We start from the raw sequence: 12,176 nt of genomic DNA, 5'->3' as shown, positions 1-12,176 counted from the left end.
GTTCATGTCTGTATCCTAGCAACCTGACAGAACTTGAGAAGTTTTCTAAAGACGAATGGAGCAAAATTCCTGCAGATATAAAAGAATGACTGAGACTTGTCGACACAGACTCAGTGCTGTGATTGCAGCCAAAGGTGCATCTACTAAATGCTGACTTGAAGGAGGTGAATAATTATGCAAACAATTATATTTCATTTAATTTATTCTTTCATTGACATTACTTTGTAGAATTCTGTTTTCACACCAAAATTGAAGGTTTTTTTCTAGTAAATTTTTTTGAGGAAAGACAAATTTTATTGACCATGAGTGATTTATGAAAGCAACAAAAGGGAGAAAAACATACAAGGGTGTGAATTCTTTAACAAGACACTGTAACTAGCAGGTCATCAATAGTTACAATAAAACCTTCATAATTTAACCCTTTCACTCCGTATGTCACTAATTCACGAATTACCCAGAAATCCCGGACTCCAGTTCATTTAGCATCACCTTGAATGGAAAAATCACTGAGGAATATTTTATATAATTAGAAATAATGTCAGGCGTGAAAGGATTAAAGGTTGAATTAACCTTCAGAAATCTTATTGATTTTTATACGACCATAAGGCGCATTTAAAAGTCGTAAATTTTCTCCAAAATGTACAGAGCCCCCTGTGGTGCAGTGCATCTAGTTATTTTGAGTGACTTCAGTCAAGAGGAAGTAGGAGAGAAAATGAGAACGGTAAGGAGGGAAGTGAGGACGTGAAAGAAGACACACACACACACCCCTCCCCCCCCCTCCCCCTCCCCGATGTGCATAATGAAGAACATCGTTTTGGCAACCCTGAAAATGCAAAGAGACAAATACATGACAAAATTGAATAAAGGCTTTGAATGTGTGAGAATATTGTGGTTACATTTCAATATATTATAATCCATTTTAAAATCTCAAACTGATAGCTAGAGTAATGGTTCTGATTGCACTCTGACAACAAGTTGTCAAGTAAGCAACGTGTGGAAGTTCTTATAAATACAAGAAATACGGAATAAAAGGAGACAAGTTTGAACATAAAGTTTTCAACGCACAGTTTAAAACTGTTTAAACTACAAGCTATCAGCTACGTGGAGGAATCAAACAGCTGCAGAGAATTCAAGATGAATGAATCCATGGTTCAGAAGTGGAGGATGCTGGAAAATGAACTCCGACAAGTCCTCATTTTATAATTTTGTTTAGTTAATAATAAGAATGAAGTTTTTCCAAAGAAAACTAAATCTAGATTCCAGAAATGTTAGATTTAGTCTGAAGCATATTAACACCTGATCTAATTCATGTAGATCTACATGGTTTAGCTGTTGGAGCACAGCAGCTACATTTCTGGATGATGTTTTTCTACAGAGAGGATGTCAGTTTTTAGAAAAAAACAGAAAATACTCTTTAAGCATTTCTGGACTGAGGAGATTATGTTCCTCTGAATCTTCTCTAGAAAAAGACCATCCTGACTGACTGGAGGAGAAACAAGTGGAATTGTCAGACTTGGAGAAATCAGCCACACTATGAAACCAAACTCAGACATTTTCAACGTGAAAATCTCCCAAATCCAGAGAAAACTGGAACTTTTCTCCTGATTTGGTTGGAATCAGACTGGAGCTGCTGTCAGTCAGAGTCAGCAGTCAACATGTTTTCTTCTCCAACATCTCTGATGTCTCTCAGAGACTCTCAGAATACTCAACTGAAAAGATCTCATCACACACATGATGCTCCAAGTGAGTCTGATCAGAGAGATCCAGAACTGAACCAGACCTCAAGTCCTTCATCTGAAAACTGTTGATCATCTGAACTAGAATCCAGCCTCCAAAAACTCTGACAAACACTTACTGTTCCACTCCTGGCCTGATGTCCTTGAAAAGAGGAGGTAAACCCTTTGACTTGTCACTCCTGTAGGACACACAGCTGGATCCAGATCCAGGTTCAGGTTGGTTCCTGTGGAGAAGGAAGGTTGCTGGTGTGAGTCCTGAGCTCTGACATGGAGAAGATCATGGACAGTTGGAGATGTTCATCTCACCTCTGAACTTTGCTCTGGTTATCATGGTTACCATCTCTACTTCTTTTAGAGGGAGGGGCTCCCTCCTGTGGTTCTTCCCACTGATCCATGTTGCTGGATTCACTGGATCCACATCAGCTCACACACACCTTCCTCCTTCACCTGCAGAGGAAACCCTCATCATCATCAGAGGAAGCTGCCATCAGCTGCTGCACTTCTGCTCTCCCTCCACCAGGTGGAGACATGGAGCTGCATTCTCAGCCAGCCATTTTCAGTGTGATGAGGACAGGAAGTAAGAGACTTATCAATATTATATATGTAGTATTGCACAGTCCTATGATTATTGCACAGAAATTTAGCTCAGAAGAGAATCACATAGCACTGCTTTTCAAGGGCCACCATGATCTCCCAGAGTTCAGCAGTCTAACTGCTTCTGTGAGAAACTGTTCCTCAGTCTGGTGGTCCTGGTCTTTCTTTCCTGAGGGGAGCAGGGAGAACAGAGGGGGTGAGTGGATCTTTCCAAGGCTTGTTTCTTGCATCTGGTCTCATAGATGTCAGTGGTGGTCTGCAGGCTGTAGCCCACAGTCCTCTGTGCAGCTTTAGACACTCGTTGTAGAGCTTTCCTCTCTGCCATATAGCAGCTGCAGTGCCACACAATGATGCAGGAGGTCAGGACTCTCTCATTACACACCTGTAGAAGGAGGTCAGGACTGAGATCCCCATTCCAGCACGCCTGAGCCTCCTTAGGAAATAGAGGTGATGATGTGCCTTCTTGACCAGGCAGGAATTGTTGGTTCTTCAGGTGAGATCATTGGAGATGTGCACGCCCACGGCCCCTCTGATGTGAAGGGGAGGAGGGGGGTGTCTGTCCTTCCAGAAGTCCACCATCATCTCTTTGGTCTTCTTCATGTTGATGCAGAGGTTGTTTTCTCTGCACCAATCCTCCAGATGTTCCACCTCCTGCCTGTAGTCTGACAGGGTAGTCCCGTAGAGCCCTGCTCTAGAGGGTCCTCCTTAAAGGGTATCACACTAAAAGGCTCTTCGCCAGGTGGGGTGGTGAGTCTGGTGCTGGGGGGGATGTTAGCGTCCTCAAAGGGTGAGTAGAAAAGGTTGAGCGCATCTGGTAGAGAGGGGTCCTCGGGGCATCGTGCATCTCTGGTTCCAGTTCTCCCTGATCAACTTGCTGCTGGTTAGCTGACTCTAGGAATTCTATATCCTGATTGACTGAAGAAACCCAATCTAGGTAGTCAGCATCAAACATTCCAGGGAGAACTGGGAAACAGACAGGGTTGTTGCTCTTGAGGACCAGGGTTGGCCAATCCTGCAGTAGAGCTGCTCTGAAGAAAATCCATGAAAGGAGTTGAAATATAAACTTATTGAAGCAGAATTGAAGCAACATCAGAGCAAAAGCAGCAGGAAATGATCAAAGCTGTTCAGATGTTCTTCCTCACATGAGAGCCTCTCATTTCATCTGATGAAGATTAAACATTTCCTCCAGTCAGACATCAAGCTGCACTTCCTATTCCACCCTGCAGAGGTCAGTGTTTGCAGATCCCCAAAAGCCTCCATCTGTTTGCAGATGATCTCATGATCTCCCCCTCCAGAGGTGAAGATCTTCACTTTGTTTATTTGTTTGGTTGAAGGATAAAGACAGAACCAAAAAAAGAAAAATCACAACCAGATGAAATGGGATGAAAAAGCTGAAGCTCAGATGATTGATCCTCCTTTCAACTCCTTCAAATCATTTCATCTCTTCATGATTCAGAACTCCAAACTAATGTTGGATCAATCTGATCTGATCTTAGCCAGGATCCTTTAGATTCCAACAAAGAGGCTCCCAGCTGATCTTAACATTCAAGAACTTCTTCTGAAAGCCTTTGAAATGCAAACATCCACATTCTTTCCATCCCAGATGTTCCATCAACTCACCCCTCTGACACAAATGCAGCTGTTCTTTCTTTGACTTCTTCCTCTAGGTTTTTGGAAACGCTTTGTGTTCCTAAGGTCCAACCGGCTCCAGTTTCAAACCAGTTCTGAATGCAGCCAGAAAACAGATTCCTGTGGACTTTGGACAGAAGGACATGGTCTGATCCTGGAGTAGATCATAAAGTTGGTTTATCAGTTTTGTGGTCAACAGATGATTGGTTGATGTGTAATCATTGACTGGATTTATGATTTGATTGTTTTCTGTAAAACATCAACTGATTTGGAGGTTTTTCTCTTTCTGTTTCTTCCTCTGCTTTAGTCAAAGCTGCAAGATTTCTGCTCAGCCTTTCCTCAAACAGGATCCAATTCAATTTTCAATTCAACTTTATTTATACAGCCCAAAATCAAAACAACAGTTGTTTCAATGGGCTTTGGACCAGTAGTTGTGAATTAAGCATAAAATCAAAAGGCTCATGAACACATAGAATTCTATAGGATTTTATCACATGTTCCTTTTCTGTTTCCTTTAGTCAGATGTTCTTCATCATCACAGAAATTGTTGATCTCAAATTAAAAGGACGTTTGTCTGAATCAACAGTTCCAATTTTTAATACTCTGGTTGATCTTTATTGTAAAGAGAAATAGTTATCATTGCCTTCAGTTTAATGTGAATCAAAATCATTTTTCTAATAAATCTGTATTTTTCAGTGACAGATATAATCTGAATTTATCTGATTTGGGATTTTCAAAGAATTTTTACAGTTTTCAATATTATTTTGTAGCACATAAATGACTTGGATAAAAAAAATTACTTAAAATCTTAAAAATGTGACAGCATAAATTCATGATAGTGTTTGTAATTTAGAGCAGTGCGCCCTCTAGTGGAGCAATGTGTAAATGTTATTGTTTTGATTTGAAAATGGCTAAAGAAAAAATGAACTGAAGTGTTGGGTTTCATTCCTTTTAAAATGTTACCACTGATGAAATAATCTGTTAAATTCTACAAACCTTTATGTAGTGTATTGGAGTTGTTATACACTTTGTGTCTACAGGTGTCGCTGTGAGATTTGTGTTGTACTGTTGTGGTGCGGTAAGAGACAGCTAAATAAACAGACGGTCAACAGAAAACTGACTCTGTTCACGTCGTATATTACACTTTATTTGAACATTTCTGTAAATGCAGAAACTTTAAGAAAAATCGTTTTTAAGTTCAGATTTTGACGACAAAACTTAAAAAACAAACATTCATGAAGTACAGAACATTCAATGTAGAGTTAAAAGATTCTTAAGAAATGTCAGTGAATGAATGAAAAGTCCAGACTTTAAGGTACATTTTTTCTTTGTCTTTGGATTTTATACAAAAGTATAAATCATTTGTCTTCCTGTCCTGCAGAAAACATTTGAGACATTTTATGACTTCAGAGGATCTTCATCTCTGCTGTCGTCTTCAGGTCTGCAGAAGCGACTAAAGACATTTTTATGGAAATAAAGCTGTTTGGTTTTAGGTTTATAACAGAAACAGGTTCACCTTTAATCTATTTTACTATTCTAGAAAACTCTGATCAAAGCTTCAGGGATTTATTCTACGTTTTGCATCTTTGCTCCCATCTTCATGGACGATCACCTCTGAGTCACGACTGAAAGGAGATCCTGGATTCAGGCTGGAAGGAGGTTCCTACACAGAGTGGTTGGATGCTCCGTTGGATGAGCTGAGGAGCTCAGTCATCCAGTAGGAGCTTCTTCTCCTCAGTGGGCGGAGCCAGCTGAGGCATCTCTACCAAATACATCCTGGATTCTTCCTCTGGGAGGAATGTGTCTAAATGATCGAATAGTTTAAAAGTTCTCATCAAACAGATGATTTCTGAAAGACGTTTCCATTTACTGAAATGTTTTATTTGAGATTTTATGTAAAATATTCAGAATTATAAAACAACTTTTAAGTCAAATAATATCTCAGCAACTTCAAATGATTTTGTGATCTGTGGTTCTTTCAGGATTTCGTTCACAGTTCATGAATTCATCAACACTGTTGTAGCCAAACCAAACACTGGTCCAGGTTTTCTGTAGCTTTCTCATTGGTGGAACGCATGAAGCTCCTCTTTGGTCTTCTGGTTAGTTCCATCCTCAGCTTCGTTAAACCAACATCATCACTGTTCCTCCTCTCAAAGTGTCCAAACATCTCTATCTGCTTCTCTGCATTTATCTCCACAACATCTACCATGATCTGTCCCTCTGATGGATTCATTCCTGATCCATCCTAGTCTCTCCCACAGAGAACCTCAACATCTTCATCTCTGCTGCCTCCAGTTCTGCTTCCTGTCTCTGCATCAGAGTCTCTAAATCAACAACACGGCCGCCTTTCTACGTTTCCTACATTCTGTTGTTCTGGATTGTTGGCCTTAAGAACTAAAAGTCCTTCACCAGCCTCACTTCTGCTCCATGTTACCTCACTGTTCCTCTGAAGTTGCTCTCATTTACACACAGATTCTCTGTCTTCCTGCAGCTGATCTTCATTCCTCTCCTTTCCATACCAAACCTCCACCTCTCAAGATGTTATTCCAAATGCTCACTGCTATCAATATAGATTTTAATGTCATCTGCAAACATAATCTGTCACTTCAAACATCATAATACAAACCACAACTCCATCCTCAAACCAAATGAAACCAAACTGTTTTTCACAAATGTTCTCTCTGACCTCAATCGACCTTCCAGTTCTTTTTCCCATATCTTCATCATGTGACTCATCAGTTTTATTCTAGTTATTCTGCACATCTCCCTTGTTCTATATAATGAAACCACAACACTTCTCCATTCCTCAGACATCCTCTCAATGTCAGACAGTCAGGAACTCTACAGCCACCTCCTCTAAACTCTTCCATACCTGCACAGATATGCTGTCAGGACAGACTTCTGTTGTTTTGGAGACATTCCAAATCAAACAGTGTAACATGGATCTTTTGCTTCATTTTCATCAAGTAGAGAACACAGCTGACTTTGGAGATAAATTTGTTTTCCATGCATGGCAGGTCTCAATGTGGACAAAACCTTCATGAACATTCAGTGAGCTCTTCACTCCCACATCATGAAAACTCTTCCATTTGAAATGAAGTGAATCATTTATCTTGATACAAGAGTGAGCTGCAGAAAGCAGCAGATGGTCCAGTAGAAGCTCTACTCCATGAAAGTACCGGTTCTGTGTCTGGAGCTGTTTGGGGGGGTGGAGCAGGTTCTCCTCCCCTCTTTAGAGAAAGTCATCTGATGAGTTTTCAACTGAAAGAAATTCAGTTAGAAAAAACAAACTTTTTGTGACCAGTAAAAAACGGGTCGTGTTAAATGGAGGAAAGATGCTCCAGTCAGCTTCTGATCAATACCTGCTGCATGCTGCTTCATGGTGGGATTCTAGGAAGGTTGGCACATGGATGTGGTGTGTCGTCCTTTTCTCAAAGCAAGCAGCTGTTCTACACTGAAAAAACGTTTTCAAACTAAGGCAAAGCCCAAATTTGTTCATGGATCCTCCTCTAACTTGTTTGCTTCACATACAGCAGAGAGCAGGGCGTGTACATGATTATAGAAGGGCAGGGGCACCATTTTTCTTTATTTAGGTACTTCAGACAATATGTAACTACACACTTTCTTGTAGACTGAACAGTGAAAGATGAAAAAAAGTGAAAAAATAATTAACATTGTTTGCATGTGAATACCTTCCTTAACGCTGTAACCCAGGGGTGTCATCCTGCCTGCCGTCTTTTCCGGACTATAAGCAGCAACTGTTGTCACCAAGTTTTGATCTTGCAGCTTATTCAACAATGCAGCTAAATTATGCATTTATTTAACAGTCACCAGGAGTGCTCTGGCTGCCTCAGATGGGAGGCTGCCGGCAGAATTGTATGTCCAGCAACTAGTGCGATTGCTTTGACACACTCAAGCAGCCAAACAGCATGGACCTGACTTCAGTTGTTAGACACTTAAGTGATGATGCAATAAAAGAAACACCCATGCTCAGCCGCATCCCAGAATCCTTTGGTGCCATTAGACCCAACGTGCACGTGACCGCCACTACAATTTGACGCAGCTTCCAGTTTAAAAACAATCGATAAAATCAGTGTGAAAAAAATCCACCATCACCAACGGGTTTGGATAACCCGTTCTGCTGCGTGCCAGAAGTCTCCTTCACTGTTGTGGAAGGAAACTTCTGGCACACGCGCTGCGCCGACGCGCGCAAAGGCGCGTGCCGGGCGTGCGCTTATAAGTCACTGCTGCTCTCTTTTTCACTGATATGGTTTTTCATCCAGCCCTGTTATTTCCACATTGCTGCCGTGATACAGGCGGAAGGAGGGGAGAGCTGCTCTCACGTTCCACTGCAGCTCCATGCTCCTTCTTAAACACGCACGCGGTTTCAGCACATATACATCCTCAATCTGCAACACAGTGTGGCGAACCGGGGGTTAGCCCTGCCTTAAATCCCTAAGACTAATGGGAAGTGGGGAATCTGAGTGTGTGAAGTTTGACACCTTAACTGAGAGACCTGTGAGCTGAAGTGAGGTCCATGCTGTTTTGGCTGTTTGGGGTGTTTTGGGCATGTTTAATTAAATAAGCTCATGGACTATGTACTCCTCCCTCTATGAGGCTATTATGGGCTCAGTGATGTGCTGATAGGAAAGTCACAACATGTGACTTGTATACATGTGTGACTTGTGTATGCAAAGAGTGGTTGATCCTCATTAAATTGGGAGTGTGCGGCTTGTGGCAATTTTGAGGAGAAAAGAGTTATAAATTATAAATACTAAATAACTTTAGTTCAAAGCAAAACTCTCCATTATTGCTTCCTTAGGTTGTTCCAGAACATCAAATATTCCGTCTTGTAGGACTCTGCAGTCTGGAGGTATCAGTTGTTAAGACGGCTCAGAGGTGGAGACGGTTCCATCAGGAGAACCTGAGGAGGCTTCAGGTAGCTCTGTCACAGCCGAACCAGAACAAAACTCTCGCTGGTTTAAAGGTCCTCACCAAATTCATGAATGGCTTCTTCAGAGGTTCTGTGTTCAGATCCTTGAATTTGATGTCCGTTCCAGTTCCTTCAGAAGAAGACACGGTTAAATGAAAGCAGCGAACTGTTCATGTTGCAGGATTATTAACGTCAGAGTTAATTACAAAAGATTCATGATCAATATCAGTTCTTGTGTGTTAAAGAAACTGTGAAACTGTTCTTCATAATCTTTTTTCCTGGTCAGTGGCTTTGTAATCGTGTTTGTAACTAAGCTTATTCTGCAGAGCAGTTGAATCAAATCCATCAGACTCTTATTGTGTGGAACGTCTGTCAGTCAGTATCTAAATCTCTATTCAGTTTTAGATATCAGTTCATTTCAACTGTTCTACTTTTTTTTGGGTCATCTCTTGTTAGTAGATAATTTTATTTGGGAGTGTCCATCTTTTCTCCTGACACTTACATGATGGGTCCATAAAGACTATCTGTTAGGACCTTTATTTAGTGTTGATGGAGTTAGGGGGTGTGACTTCTGGGAGAAACTCAGACTACACAACTAGCTTTGTGAGCCAAACTCATTAAGATACTGATGATCTTGTGTGATAAACAAAAATGAAATCTAAATAGAAAAGATCATAAATTTACATAATTTCTAACATCGTTCAGCTACAATGAGTCAGCAGTGCTACATACTCCAACCGTAACCATGGAGACAGTTTGTTATTATGACCCCAGATTTTTACAAAAGACCAACGAGATGATTTTAAGTGACAAACGGCAAAGAAATAAACAAAAGAAAATCTTTTTAAGGCACATTATCAAACACTGGAAACCTTTACAGTCTGCAGGCTTGAAGGAGTAAAGAAAAATGTACTTTTTATTCATTTCATCTGTGCTGTATGTCTTACGGATGCAGCATATTTGACAATAAAGCTGACTTTGACTATATCTGCTCCGCCAGACGGACACATTGACGAGAATATCAGTTTTGTACATTATTTCGTTCTGTTAACTGTATTATTTATGAGAGGCAGGATTGTCATTTTCACTTTCACGTGTTTCTTCCATCTGCCGACGGTGTCGCCGTTTCTCATTTCACCCGTTTTTGTGCGTACGCCTGGGTCAGAGCTTGAAGGACCGCACATTTTCCCGTCAAGTTTGCTTTTTATAAATATCAACTACTGTGTAGAGAGTGGCGTACGCCTTCTTTTGTGCGTACGCAACCTTTATAAATGAGGCCTCAGATCATTGGTTGGATTTAGTTTTTTGAAAATCACGCCCACCTCAACACATTTGTAAACTTTGTGTGTTTACCATGATGCATTCATTAAATGGGTCGTGGTGAGAAGGAGCTCTCTTTGTGACGAAGAGGGCGGTAGACTTCTGGACCAACAGGACTATCAGTTTAGATTTTCAAAAGTCCAGAGAGACAGATGAATTTACACAAACCCGGGAACTTCAAACTTTCTCCATGTGTGAGAAACCTACTTTTTGAATCTGATCTGAATTTTATTTCACACATTAAAAATGTTTTAGAATTTTATCATCTTAAAAAGACTGCCAGAGTCTGCCCATTCCTCTCTGTCAGCACAGAGGTGCTGATGCTTGCTTTTATTTTCAGTGGTTTAGATAATTGTAATGCCCCGCTCTGTGGTTTACCCCATAAGTCTCCTTCAAACCCACAACTATTATACAACTCTGCGGCACAAGTTCTGACAAGAACCAGGGGGCGGGAACACATTACACTAGTTTTAAAATCGCTGTGAGTTTTAGGATTGATTTTTAAAGTTCTCCTAATTAATGTTTTTTTCGATTGTGGCCCAGTGATAGACTGGCAACTTGTCCAGGGTGTCCCCTGCCTTTCCCTGTATGTGGATAGGTTCCAGCAGCCCCATGACGAGTGAATAAATGTTTTTATTGTCCTGGACCTTCTTATTTAACTGATCTGCTTTTAAGATAAGAACCTGAGGTCCTCTGATGTCTGTAGTTGTTCCTAAGGTTAGGACCAAAAGACACGGTGAGGCCTTGTTACACCATTACAGTCCTCGTCTGTGAAACGGCCTGATGGAGAACCTCAGGGGGGCCTTAGAATTAATGGATCCCCTTTATATCGTTTCTGCACTGCAGAACCGAGCCAGATGGTTACTTTAAGATGCAGTTCTTCATTTCTGTTCAGGGTTCTATTGGGGGAGGGAGGAATCTGGTGAGGGAGGTGTCCCAGTTGTGTGTCATTGTTCTGTGTTTTCAGTTTTAATTCATATTCATTTTTTATGACTGTTTTATTTGCTTTTACACTAAGCACTTTGTGTTTTTACCTGAATGAAAGACGCTATTAAAAAAAATAAGTTAATAAACCCAAATTTGGGGATTTAAAAATTAAAAATGGGGAAATGTTCTCAATTGTTTTAACATTTTTAAAGGGTTTATATCATTCTATTCTTAAGTCTGTTACAGTAAACCATATCCATGAATATGATCATATTCAATTTTATTTATAGCCCAATATTACAACCATAGTCATCTCAATGTGCTTCATACCCATAATTGTACAATAAACATGAAATCATAAAGAACATGAAGTCATATAATTAAATACATAATGACTAAATTAAACTAAATGGACTAAACTAAACTGGGCATCTCTGCCCTTAGACCCTCCTTCTGGTGAGTGAAACAATAAATTGCTTTCCTCTCATCCCACAGTGCAAGCAGCATATAAAATAATAAATAAATGACTTAAAAAATACATTCTTTTAAAAACAATAAATCCTTGAAACCCAAAAAGATAAAGCCAAAAGAAAAGCCAAAAAACACTGAATGTAGGGCAGAGAGGAGCCGCTGCGTGTGCACGCGCCGCCAGATGCGTGCGAATCGGACAGACAGACAGACAGACAGACAGACAGACAGACAGACAGACTTATTAAATGTCCACTGGGGAAAGTTGTTTTCATAGTAAAACATTTCTTCATAAGCTATGGAATTATGGTATTCATGCATATGCCTTTAGTTTGTTTTATTTTTGATAAAACAATGATTATGAAACAATGAAACAAATGATTCCCTAATAATTGCCGCCAGTCTCTCATCAAGAGAGGTCAGCTCCGGTGTGTCCCACCCCCACCCATGGCAGACACACTCTGGCGATGGAGCGCTAGACGTTTTTCTGCCTCGACTTTGATGTCCGACCATTTCTTTTTTATTTCGGCCACTGTCCGAGGTTGTGAAGCTACAGCATTTACGGCGTC

General features: G+C 40.5%; 1 protein-coding gene across 1 annotated transcript in view; it reads right to left on the bottom strand.

Annotated features, from left to right (window-relative positions):
- Positions 1-2,171, bottom strand: part of LOC110014466 (NACHT, LRR and PYD domains-containing protein 3-like) — a 63,306-nt gene extending 61,135 nt beyond the window's left edge. The window contains exons 1-2 of the mRNA XM_078939543.1: positions 2,043-2,171; positions 1,856-1,960 (exon numbers count right to left, since the gene is read on the bottom strand). Of these exons, the coding sequence (XP_078795669.1) occupies positions 1,856-1,960; positions 2,043-2,131 (194 nt within the window). The 5' untranslated portion in view covers positions 2,132-2,171. The remainder of the gene's footprint in view (positions 1-1,855; positions 1,961-2,042) is intronic.
- Between the last annotated feature and the right edge of the window lie 10,005 nt (positions 2,172-12,176).

The sequence above is a fragment of the Oryzias latipes genome, chromosome 2 (assembly GCF_053564925.1).
Source record: "Oryzias latipes strain Hd-rR chromosome 2, Olatipes_Hd-rR_3.1".
Lineage (NCBI taxonomy): Eukaryota > Metazoa > Chordata > Actinopteri > Beloniformes > Adrianichthyidae > Oryzias > Oryzias latipes.
The sequence above is the reverse complement of the archived record's forward strand: the minus strand, read 5'-3'. Positions and strand labels throughout refer to the sequence as shown.